The sequence below is a fragment of the Neovison vison genome, chromosome 12 (genome assembly GCF_020171115.1).
Source record: "Neovison vison isolate M4711 chromosome 12, ASM_NN_V1, whole genome shotgun sequence".
NCBI classification, from domain to species: domain Eukaryota; kingdom Metazoa; phylum Chordata; class Mammalia; order Carnivora; family Mustelidae; genus Neogale; species Neogale vison.
The window spans coordinates 114572664-114585471 of record NC_058102.1 but is presented as its reverse complement, the minus strand read 5'-3'; the positions used below and the strand labels follow the sequence as shown (position 1 = coordinate 114585471).

The window sequence follows — 12808 nt, the reverse complement described above, 5'->3', positions numbered from 1 at the left end:
AAATCTGTATGGAAGTTTTACTGAAATTTCCATTGTTGTACATTCCCAATATTTTTGAAAAAATTTCAATGAAATATTTTTTGGGATGATTATTTTACTCTGCCCAGTTTTATTTGCCTATATGAATATATTGTCTAATAAAATAATTATGATACTTTGAATTTATGTAAGCTTTTAAAAAATTGCAGTGTTACAATATAAATACAAATACAAACGTATTCAGTGCTATCAAACAATCAGATGGTGAGAGACCTACAGGAAACAGGTAATATAGGTTAAAGGATCTGGGTAGGCCTCCCTGAGGAAACTATTTAAATACCCATGAGGAGAAGCAGTTTCCATGTATTTTTACTGATGTGCTCAGAGCAGATATTATATTTTCATATAATAACATGGATCAGAGTGGTAAATAACTCTTCCAAGCTCACAAAGCTAACAAGTGGTGAACCAGTTTGGACCTTCAGACTTTAAGACCAGACCTTGTCTGGTTCTGTTCACACCATATTACATTGCTCCTCAAAATTCACCTGATAAATTCATGCTAATTTTAGATGAGTTACCACAGCATCCTACACACTACTCAGAAAACATAGAAAATAAAGCTAGCATCATTTTAAATAGTCAAAATGGATTTTTTCCTACAATATTATTACTCTCACAGGGCAATAGCATGTATATTTGATAATATACAGAACTTTTCATGTCAATACTTATAATTTATTATCTTTTACATAGATTTTTTTTTTTTGACTCTTAAGATTTTCACTAAACAACTCAGGAAGTTCCCTTATATGTAACTTAAAGTAAAAATAGTAAATGATTTAATTCTTTGTGGTCTGAGTATTATAATTATTGTAACAAATTTGAAACTGTTCAGTGCTTAAATAGTTAATCAGGATTTAGTTTTCCTGGAAAAAAAATAGAGCAGTGGAGAAGGCAAAGGTTTTGATAGTGTGAGACACCAGGCAAGGACAAGGCTGATTTGGGCATTGGATCTGGCTGATCTGGCGCGGTGGATGGGAGGGAGAGAAGGAAAAAAGAAAGGTAAAGATGTCCGTAGCTTCTTGGAGCTAGGGAAAAGAAGTCCCCTGCTTATCAGTCCAACTTCAAAGTTAGCTCTGTTGCTTGTTACTTAGGTAGATTTGGGATAAGGGACACCTAGCGAAATGACATATGAAGGTAGGAGCTCCATTTATAAAAATGTTTTTATTCAGTTAATGTGCTCAGTACTACAGGGATATCAATCAGTAGATGAATAAACAAAAAAAAAATCACCATTATTTGGGATGTGGATAAGTTGTTCCACTTTGAAAACTATTAAGATAGGCATTTGGCTGAGTTTCTTCTTTCTTTCTTTGTTAGGAAGAAACAAATAACTCTTTGACTTGAGAGGCTTTTCAGTTAGTTTTCTTATTAGCAGTCTGATGAGACTATAAGACTATACTATGGTTACTTGTGATTCTCCACCTTTGAGGTTCTATTCTAAATGATTATAAACATTGAAAAGGACTTTTACTATCTTCTTTTTTTTTCAATTTATTTATTTTCAGAAAAACATTATTCATTATTTTTTCACCACACCCAGTGCTCCATGCAAGCCGTGCCCTCTATAATACCCACCACCTGGTACCCCAACCTCCCACCCCCCTGCCACTTCAAACCCCTCAGATTATTTTTCAGAGTCCATAGTCTCTCATGGTTCACCTCCCCTTCCAATTTACCCAAATTCCCTACTCCTCTCTAACTTCTAATAATTTATTCTCGAAAGGAATATAATAAAATATTGTATAAATTTTAGACATTTTTAATAGGCATATTTTTAAACAAAATAAGGAATAAGAGACATATATTTCAATCATTCTCTTACCCAGGTTTGTTAGAAGGGAAACTCCAGGGGAAAATATTTTTATGGATGTTATATGCCTTTTAACTAATATACAGTATAAGCATAATTTGGAACATTGTCTTTCAGAACTTAAGGAAGGGAAGAGGAAGGGAACTAACATTTGCTGAATGCCTACCATATGCCAGGCACTGTGCTAGACACTTTGACATACATTACAGGGTTTATTGTGAGTATTAAATGAGATAATGTATCCCCATTTTACAGATGAGGAAACTGAACTTGCCCCAAGTCACATGGCTGGTAAGTGGCAGAGCTGGACTAGAATCCAGACTCCAGATCCCATGCTTTTTCTACTGTACCGTGTTTAAAGCTTGCGAAGAGAGGTATGAAGTCTAATGACCAGAATTGAGAGTTCTAGAAATTTTCTTTTTCCATGAAATATTTGATGCTAAACCGAAAAAAATTTTTCTCTCAGGAGGTAGATAGTGGGAAACACTAATTAGAACTCGTCTGCTTCTCAAATGCCAGGTGAAATGACTCCTATGTAAAGGAAGATCAGGAAATAATGCCAGTTTAAATAAATACATAGCATTTTATAAGGGCTTCTCACACCTTAGTGTTAAAGACTTAGCTATAATAATAGTTAACAATAGTCTTACAATAATAATACTGCTTATTTTAAACATTCAAATGACAAAACCCTGGGAAGTTCAAAATTTCCTTTGTGGTATGCATGTAAATTCACTGAGCACCCATCATATGCCAGACACTGTGCTAGGTTATAGAGAATACCAGCTAAAAAAGACACCCCTGGCTTGTCTTTAAAGTTTTTGCTGCCTTAGAATAAAATTAGTATAGAAGTATCTTTTATGTATTATCTTTCTTCAGTCACAAAAATGATAGCCCACTGGTGACTCATTTATCGTCAGAAATAATGTATACAGTGAAATTCTAGAATAAATAATGTGGACACACATTTAGTAGTTAGAATAGGAACTGGCCTTTATAGATGTACAGGGATAAGAATAGGTCATCAAAGACTGTAAGGTGGTTCTTTGAACTGTGATTCTAGGTATTGAATCTGCTTTTAATTGCCACTGAATTGGTAATATTGGAAACTGAAGCTAACCAAGATAAAAACTTTTTTTTTTTATCACTTCTTTCGGCAATAAAACTTTTTGACATTTGGATTTTCTCAAAACAAGAGATTCTCTTTGCCCATATCTTTTTAGTGTATTTACTGATAAGATCATATTTGAGAATATGGAATTTATCCATTGACATTTACTCTGTGACCACTTAAAGTGTACCATCATATAGATTCCTTAGGATGTTATAGAAATGTGTATTAACTCCTACTAATTAATGCCAATTCATATTTCTGTCTTGAACTAATGACCTGCAACCTCATTTTTGTTGAAGGAGATAAATATGTAGTATATCTGAAACATTGCAATAAAACCCAATTTATTAGCAACGTCCCAGAACTAATATATCCAAATATATCATTCCCTTCCAAGTTATCGTTTTAAAGTGATATCTTTTTCCTGAGCTGTTACTCAGAATGTTTTAAGAATACTTCTTTTGAATTGCTTCTATTGAATTGCCAAATTTGGTCCTTTGATGGTGGTTTCAGCTTTTGGAAACAGGCAAAAGTTTAGAACCATTTCTGCTTGTAAGACTAATGAATAAACTTTAGTTTTCATCTATGAAGTATACCTACCCCCCTTTTTTTCTTCTTTAAAAAAAGAATGAATACTCTTAAACTAACTTTTACGTATCATATGAGAATTCTGCTCTAACTTTATAGGACCGAAAATAGCGGGATGCATACAAAAGGAGAGGGAGAGAGAAAGTATAATGAACCCCTCTATTAATTTTATTGCACTTCTCTGTAACCAGAGTTTGCAAAAGAACAGCCCTAGACCAAGGTCTGTACCCATGCCCCCTGCGAATGTCAACACGATGACACATAAACATCTCATAAACTTCTCATTTGTCAGTGGCTATTGTTCCAGTTTTAGAAAGCCTGTGTAGCCTCTAGCTGTTCCATTGTGTCAACCTTTATTGTCCCATAACCTTCTTCCCTGGATGTGGGTAAAGAGAAGAGAGGAGAGAATTCTGAGAATAACACAGAGTTATTCTGTGTTCCAGTCTACCTCCTCTGACAATACGATTAAAATAGAAAAGTCTTGAGTCAGTTAACAGTTAAAACTGTTTTTAAAATTATCTTCTTAAATATTTCAAAGCTGAGATACTCTATGATATACAATGAGATAACTGCGTATACAGAATTTTAAATAGTCACAAAAATTTAGGATTTTTCCCAATTTTATTATTGATAGAGATTTTGCTGGTGATCTTTGTACTCATCAGTTACTATTTGTCACCATTGTTTTTAAGATTATATGTAGAAGGAAGGAGAAGTGCATCCTTATAAGTGGTATTTTTGTTAATGTTATAAAGACCTTTAAGTGATCTTACCCCCAAAGCTCTTTTTTGAAAGTCTAAAAAATATTTTCACCTAATTCTTAAGCTCTAGGGGGAAAAAAAAAAAAACCCTGGCATTTACCCAAAAAGGAGCACCTAGATCAGTTTTTGATTGATCTTTTAAACTGTGTAGGTATTTTCATTTGTAAAAAAAAGTCTTCGTGTCCCTTTTGGGTAAAATTTCAGTTCTTACTCAATGGTTATAATGCATTTTAATGAAATATGGAAGTGATGTGTTTTCTATTTTGATTGGCATTGGTTCAGACCAATTTTTGTAGGATTTGGTAACTTTTTAAAAACCTTTATCTTGTAGTTAGCTTTGAGACAACATGAATTTTATAATCTCTTAGAGTGTCAGATTAACTCTGGACCATACATTCTCACAGTTGAAACAGTGGTGGTAGAAACATATTTCATCACTTAAATCCATCTGTCTCTTCTAGGAAGCTATGTTCATTAGAGTAGAAAGGCAAATGTTGAGTATAAATTAGGAAACTTGGAGGACTTTTAGTATTCAGTATGAATACTAAGTGAATATTAAGTCTGTTGTTGAACTATGATTGCACTATAATTAGAAAAGTTTTTTAAATGAATACTTAGAAATGTATTATTATCTCAAGAAACCTACTTAAGACAAAAATGATCATCACCCAGAGAAATTAGATTTAAGTAGAGCTTTGCTGTTTTGTTCTTTATTTTGTTTTGGTTTTTAAACAGAAAAGACAGCGAGCTTCAGTCATCTTCTGGTAGTAGAACTTATATTTAAATACATCTAGTAACTGTCTCAGGCACGGTATAGGGGACAGGAAAATCTCTTATCTGGAATATTCAGAGAATGGAGATGTTCTGCTTAGTTAACATTTTTGCAGTGGTATGCTAGAGCCAGCTCCCACCGGTATGCTAGAGTGATTATTAAATTTTCAGGGTTTTGTGAGCTGGTTGTAAAAAGAGCCATTGTTAAAAATTAAATATATATAAAGAAATACATATATATATTTAACAAATAGATTATGTTAAAACCTATAAATACTCAAAACTCATCACTTCTCATAATTTTATCTATGCTCTTGATGTTATTTACATCTCTTTTATCTGTATGGTGTCCTACTTACTGTGTATGTCTTCTCATCTCCACCTTCCAAGAGGTCACACTGGTAGCTTGAGATTGGCCATAGTGAGAGTATTTATATCATGTGAATTGATAAACACATCAGGGCTTTTTTCCCCAGAGAGCAGTTGAAAAGCCTCTCTAATTTAGCCTTTGGTAAAAACCTTTCTAAAATGCATGGGGGCATTTTTCTACCTTAACTGTATAGAGCATGCTGAATATTATTGTTCCAAATGCTGAAGATCTTTGATACCTAAGACTTTAATGCTCAAAAGAATCATCTTAAATATTAGCAAGGTCACTTCTTATGACATATAGAAGTATGTTATTTCCAGGTCAGTTTTATATAAAAGATCAAGTTGTAAATTGTTTATATAAACTTGTCATATTTTGTTTCATTGCAGCCGCCACTGGTGACATGCCGACTTACCAGATCCGAGCTCCTACTACTGCTTTGCCACAGGGAGTAGTGATGGCTGCCTCACCAGGAAGCTTGCACAGTCCCCAGCAACTAGCTGAAGAAGCAACACGCAAAAGAGAGCTGAGGCTAATGAAAAACAGGTAGGATGTTTCATCGGAAACCAGTAACCACCTATTGGACACACAACTTATTGCTGTGGGGCTTTTAAAAAAATTGCTTTTCCTGCGTCATTTCTCCCAAGTTACATGTTCTGTGGCATTTTGGGGTTTGTGCTCTGCATGTGACCATAATTAGATTGTCTTGTCATCAGAGTGCCATTTCATCAGCAAGAGGCACATCCCTACATGTGATAATGGTAATGTCTAAAAGATACATTAATTGTCTTAATGACGATGCAAGGGCTTTATTACAAATAAAGATTTAATTTTTGCTTGGTATTTACTTTGTGAAATAGGTGATAAGTGTAATTTCTTTGCTTCTTTATGAGCAAAATAAATTTAAGTGTGAGTAAAGAATTGCTAAGCCTCTTAGGGGCACCTGGTTCTACTTAGTCAGTAGAACATGCAACTCTTGATCTTGGGGTTATGGGTTCAGTCCCTGTTTTGGGGGTAGAGTTTACATAAATAAATAAATAGAATTTTCTAAGCCTTTTGTATGTAGTTTCCTTTTATCTATTTTGTAACTTTGTTTTTTTCTGTTATACTGAAATACATATTAAGTCTGATAAATTTTGGTCAAGTGCAAATACAAAGCAAAGAAAGAAACAAAATTACTCAGAGCCCCGTCACTTAGAGATACCTACTAATATTATAGCATATGTACTTTCAGTTCACACTCTCATTTTCTCATTACTCTTGTACCATGTTGCTGTAATTTTATTTTTTAAATAGGAGTATGTCATAAAAATGCTGTTTTCCAAAATTCTTTAATTTGACTTGTATATTATTTCTTGGGTTAGTTTTTGTGATGGAAAATGGTACAAATTAATCTGATTTTCAAAATGAACAGAATAGTCTAAGAGTTCGCCAAGTCATTTGGTCAACCTTATTCCTAAGTGTTAAATCATACCCTCACTGTAAGAAAACAGTACATTTCAGATGACATCATGTGCTCATCTCTGACCAGGACCATGTGGTGGTGGTTTGTTAGTAGGCATTAGCAAGCTAGTTAGTCTAGAAATTGTGACTTTCGAGCCACTACAATTCAGAAATAAGTACTGACTTTGTAACAGTCCTTTGTAACTGAATGTGAATTAGTAGCAGCTATATTCAGCTTACTAACCTCCCTTTAAATGTCATATTTTGAGGGCACCCAGGTGGCTCAGTCAGTTAAGCATCTGCCTTCCGCTCAGGTCATGATCCCAAAATCCAGGAATCAGGTCCTGATGGGGCTCTCTGCTCAGCGGGGAGTCTGCTTTTCCCTCTGACCCTCCCCCTGTTTGTTTGTTCTATCAAATAAATAAATAAAATATTAAATAAATAAAGGTCACATTTTTATACAATACAGGACTCCTTAAGTTGGCTTTAGTTCCCAGACATTGTAGTTATCACAGATCACTAGATGGAGTTTTGTACCCTGGAAAATACAACAGATTACCCAAACTAAGATCATTTAAGACATGCACATCTTTATCAGTGATTGTTCCAGGTTGACTAAGTTATGCTGGGTTCCTATTTTTCATTGTCAGCATTTTATTCAGAAATCCTGAAGGGGCTGAATGGGTGAGGCTCACATAGTACCACACATAGTTGTTCTGTGGAAGTCTTACTATCAAAGATCTCTAACTTAGATCTGGTGGAGGAATATGGATATTTTAGAACTGTCCTTTCTGAGATCTTAGGGAGTTATGAAAACATTTGCTTCTATGGTCATAGAATTCAGTTTAGAAATATAAAGTATAGTAATAATGCAAACTGTAAGATTGTTCATCAATGTCTTATTTTCCCAAAGAAAATAAAAAGACCTAGAAAGTAACATTCTTATTTCCCTTTTGTTTTTTAGGTTAAAAAAAAAAAATGTCAGTAGAACTATCAATGAAATAGTGAAATACTGGGCAAGTGGGTTCCTCTAAAAGTGCCCCACAGCTACCTACACATAAATAAGAAATTTCCCTGAGGAAAACAGTCATAAAATTTTACGTTTTAAAAAAAATAATTCGCTAATAACAGCTATTGGGTAGTGTTTGTGTTTGAGCTGTAAATAACCCAGGGAAATGGAGCCTTCACCTCACTGGTGTTATTTTGATCTTATGTGACTGGCCCAGAGGTATGTGCAGCCAGAACAGAGGCTCAGCAGTGTCGTCAAGGATCCAGGCTTTTCTTCCCTGCCTTGTCAGCTTCAGCAGGTGACATTTGTTCTTAGGATCACAACAGGCAGGAAGAAGGGAAAAGGTCCAGAGCTTCTGGATCTTCCAAAAACTTCTGGCAGGTCCTCACAGCATCTTTCACCAAGTTTTCTTGGCTAGAAATAGCTAATAGGATCCCTAGCTGCAAGGAATTCTGAGAAGGGTCTATCTTAGCTTTCTACATCTCAGTCTAAGAGCAGGACAAGGGAAGAGCCGATGATAAATGGCTAACAGGAGGCTCAGCAGAGCAAGTACCATATGCAGGTTGTAAGTGCTTTGTTCTACCGTTTCTTTAACACTCACATAACTTGCACATGAAACCAGGTCTGGTTATTATCCTTACTTTCCAGATGAGGGACTGAGGCTCAGAGTGGTTAAATAGTAAGTTGGTTAAGATCATGCAGCCCACACTGGACAGAACCTGGATGTGCAATCAGGCAGTCATTCTTCCAGAGCCTGCCCACTGCACTATTCCAGAGTCACCTCAAAGAGACCTCAGAGTAAGCTGCAGATTTCACTTCATGGAGAGTATGTAGGTTTTACTTATTAATGTGAAAGACCTCTCATGCATTCTCTCTTTATTCTTTGGCTGGCATTTATGACAGATCTGATAGTATATTTCTCCCAGTCCAGCCACAGTTTATATTTCTTTACAGCCTTGTCAGCATTTCCTCTTTGCCATGTACTTCCTCTCCATGCTGAGGATATATCCAGACAAACGCAAGGCCTAAAAACTGAGCTAGCTATTAATAGAAGAAACAGGTGTTTTCCATAGCTGGGAAGTACTTGGGAATGTACCATCTACTGGTGTGATCATTTAAAGCTTGGTGCTTGGAACATTTTGACTGGTAACCTGCACCGTTCCCACATGAGATATGAATTATATTTACAACAGAGAGAACACCTTGGTAATGAAATTAAAAAATAAATATCAAGCACTGCTATTACATATGTAAAATTTCATTTAATGATAGCGTGTTTTGTAGAGTGATTATCTTCCTTCCAGATCTAGAATTTAATATAATGATTCAATCATGAAAACGTTGGTATTCATAAATGTATTTTAGTTCCTTTGTAGAAAGGAGTCGCAAATTCTACGTGTGGTTGGATTTGTTCTCAGTTTTTCCCTATGCATCATTGAGATTAAATCAATCTGTATTTGTCAGATTCAGTTTACTTCCATTTTTTAAATTTTCTCGTTAACTAGTTGAGAAGCCTGAGAACTTGGTGAGTTCACAGGGTGAGTGCATTGTTCTTGGCTAGGAAGTCGGGGTTGGTTTTTTCCTGCAGTTCACTGGGATTTCAAGGTCTTTTTTCTGCTGACATTTGGCCCCACGGAGAAAAAAACAGATAACCAGTTGTTAGTGAGTCAACTATCCTAAAAATAAAACAGAATTGGCCAAATCTGTTGTACACATCACTCCTGGTTCAGAATTGCAGCAGTGCTAGCTAGCATTATAGTAACTGGTGTTTAGACATCCAACACAACTGTTAATATATGTTTGAGTTATCTCTTTCAACATAGGCTTTTTTGATCTGAAGTGTACCCCAAAGCAGTTATTTTCAGTTGACTCCTCCAAAAGAACACTATTATCAGAGGATATATTCTACAGAGGAGTTAAAGGATATAGTTGCCACCCTTCCCACCCTGACAAAAAGGAAAAAGAGAAAAATGTTGGCTCTATTTATTATTTTTTGGTGGGGTTATGCATGAGAATGACTAACTCATCTGTGTATTTGTGTTTGTTGCTTTGGCTGGTCTGTCCCTTCTTTTGGGCATGCCTACAGCGCTTTAAAGATCCGTAGATTGGGTAGTAAATGCACGTGATTGGAAAACAGTCTTGACATAGAGTTTTGGGTTATAGTAGCTTCCTTTCTGAGGTTTTAATATTGGTGCTCTCACTTTGTAGGTTTAAAGTGTCTGTATTATTGAGTGCTGGATTCTGTGCTATCCCTTCTTCCTTAATTTTCAGAAGCGGAGTCCATTTCATTATGGTTTATGAAAATGTGTGTGACTTGCTTACCATTGTCTTTATCCATGTTGTTTTCTAGCCAATAAACTGCTTCTTGCAGTCATGGTCGAGCTTATGTGTTTTACCGATGAGATTCAGTCTTGAAGAAGCAAAATCTCCAATATTGACATTTCAAATTTCTGAGGATTAATTTTTCCAATATTTCTGACCAAAATAAAGTTAACTCATTGTGATGGAATATGTGGCTTTTGGTGGACAAAAATACTCAAGAGAATTGAAAAAATCTGTAAATGTTTTTGTAGAAATTCTACGTGGGGATGTGGTCTTATTGTTTTAGGTTACTGAAAATCATTCTGGTCACTGTTATCATGGAATGTGTGCCCTAAGAAAACAGCATTTACAATGAATGATGGACACATTGATCGTGCTCTCAAGTCGTTACTGTTGTTTGAAAGTATTCTTACAAAAGGCATGTGCTTGGTTACATTCGTTGTGTGGCTTTGTACAAACCTTGCCTAGGATTGATTGGTCTTTGAGTTTGGGGGGCAGAAGTTCATTTGAACCAGTCTGGATCGTGCTGGGAGATTGTTCCTGTAGTCATTTGCTTTGTGTTGGTTCCAGGGAAGCTGCCCGGGAGTGTCGCAGGAAGAAGAAAGAATATGTCAAATGTCTTGAAAATCGTGTGGCTGTGCTTGAAAACCAAAACAAGACTCTCATTGAGGAACTCAAGGCCCTCAAAGATCTTTATTGCCATAAAGCAGAGTAACTGTCTTTGACTTGGACCTTGTTTATTATGAACTCTAATCAAGGCAGGAGATGCAGCAATTCTACTAATTGCCATGTGGACTTGTGGAAGGGACACTTGTGACCCTTAAAAATCCAGTTTGGCTTAGTATTTGACATTGAATTGGGAACGCTATTCCAAGATTTGGAATGCAGCCATGATCACATTTACCAAGCTTACTTCAGTCTGCTTGTCCATAGCATGCAAAAAAAAAAAAAAAATGTTTTGTTTGCCCTTTTGCTTCTACTTTTTTTCAGGGAAGCTGCTAAAGAATGTCGACGTCGAAAGAAAGAATATGTAAAATGTCTGGAGAGTCGAGTTGCAGTGCTGGAAGTTCAGAACAAGAAGCTCATAGAGGAACTTGAAACTTTGAAAGACATTTGCTCTCCTAAAACAGATTAGTAGAAATATTTAACTATGAACTGATTACAACATGTACAGTTGCTTTTGAAGGCAATACAATATATAGCCAGCAAGAATTATGGCTTTTTTCCTTTGTATCATTCATCGTATTCTCTAACCTCTGACATTCCTAAAATGCTTCACTGTACGTAGTTAACTCTTAGCTGTAACTTCAATTTTTTTTTTAAGAGACAAGCTGTAAAAAAAAAAAATGTATGTAACAGATTCTTAAAATGCAATATTTGTAAGACTTATTCCAATGCCACATATTTGCAGTTCCCAACCTCTGTCATGAATAGTGTCCTATGCAATAAAATTTTTTGCAGGTCTTTAAAAATCATTTTAGGAAAGGATGATCAAAGATAATGCATCCAGCAGTACAATAAAAGCAAACCACAAAAAAATACCTCAGGAAAGAATTGAAGGAAAGAAATAATCAAAAGAATCTAATGACATGCCTATATGAAAATAAGAGCCTATAAATGAATTTATGGCATTTGCAGATTTTTATATTAGTTGCTTTGTAAAGAAAGTATTGTATTGCTGTCCTTGAATGGCATAGTTGAAGAGAGTTTTTAATAGAACCATGCTGGTTACACTTTGTAGTGTTTGGTGCTCATTTAACTATCTGAACTTTTACTACAGTTTTTACTCTATTGTGTAATATAAAAGATCTTGCCTAAGTTCTTAGTGTCTGTTTGAATGAATGAACCTCATGAAAGTTACAACAAATTATATCTGGAATGTGTTAAAAGTAAAAGTTAATATTGTATTTGCAAACCTTCAAGGATACACGAGCCAATTTCTACACCAGGTTTTGGTCTCTGCAGATGCTCTTTCTGCCATCTTGTAGGAAGGATAGCCCCAGAGCTGTTTCATAGAAGAGCAGCTACAGAGACTCAGGTCATGTGATGATGGACAAAGCCTTTCTGCAGATAGGCCCTTACTTTAAGTTTTAGCTAACGGCCATAGTAGTTTTAAAGTAAAAACAAAAACAACCCAAGATTTTATTTTCCATTTCAAAACAGCTTGAAGTCTGTATCAGATTAAAGATTTTTATGTCAACACATTCAGATGAAGTCCATTACATTGAGATGGCAGTGTTCTTAGTGGTATTTACATTTCATTCTGTTTTTATAATAAAAAGCTTTAAAAGGTATAAGCCCGAAACACTAGTCATAAGACGATCTGTCCTCTCTCATGCACTCCTGAGCCCTTTGTTGAATGCCTACCATGAGCTGGACTCTGCTGCATCTTCTCTTGTACCTTCTGATTTGTTAAGGATGCCCCCTCCCCTACTTTCAGTAGTGAGACCTGTTCAGAGTGTTAGGGAGGTACAAAAACAGAAGGTCATTGGTGTGGTGTCTAACTGCTGTTCCCCCATGTCATAATTCTTTCCCTTATCTGTAACTCCCAGAAGGTAGGCCATGCCATTTTCAG

The 12808-nt window shown here is 35.6% G+C and overlaps 1 protein-coding gene across 18 annotated transcripts in view; it reads left to right on the top strand.

The window, feature by feature from the left end:
• Positions 1-12155, top strand: part of CREM (cAMP responsive element modulator) — a 68912-nt gene extending 56757 nt beyond the window's left edge. For 6 of the 18 annotated variants that reach the window (XM_044228773.1, XM_044228778.1, XM_044228788.1 and 3 more), the window contains 2 exons: positions 5849-6005; positions 10804-11165. In XM_044228773.1, the coding sequence (XP_044084708.1) occupies positions 5849-6005; positions 10804-10948 (302 nt within the window). In that variant the 3' untranslated portion in view covers positions 10949-11165. Of the gene's footprint in view, positions 1-2036; positions 2073-2110; positions 2147-5848; positions 6006-10803; positions 11166-11223 lie in introns of those variants that run through there. The other 12 variants (XM_044228769.1, XM_044228776.1, XM_044228772.1 and 9 more) reach the window with 4 other exon arrangements.
• The last annotated feature ends 653 nt before the right edge of the window (positions 12156-12808 follow it).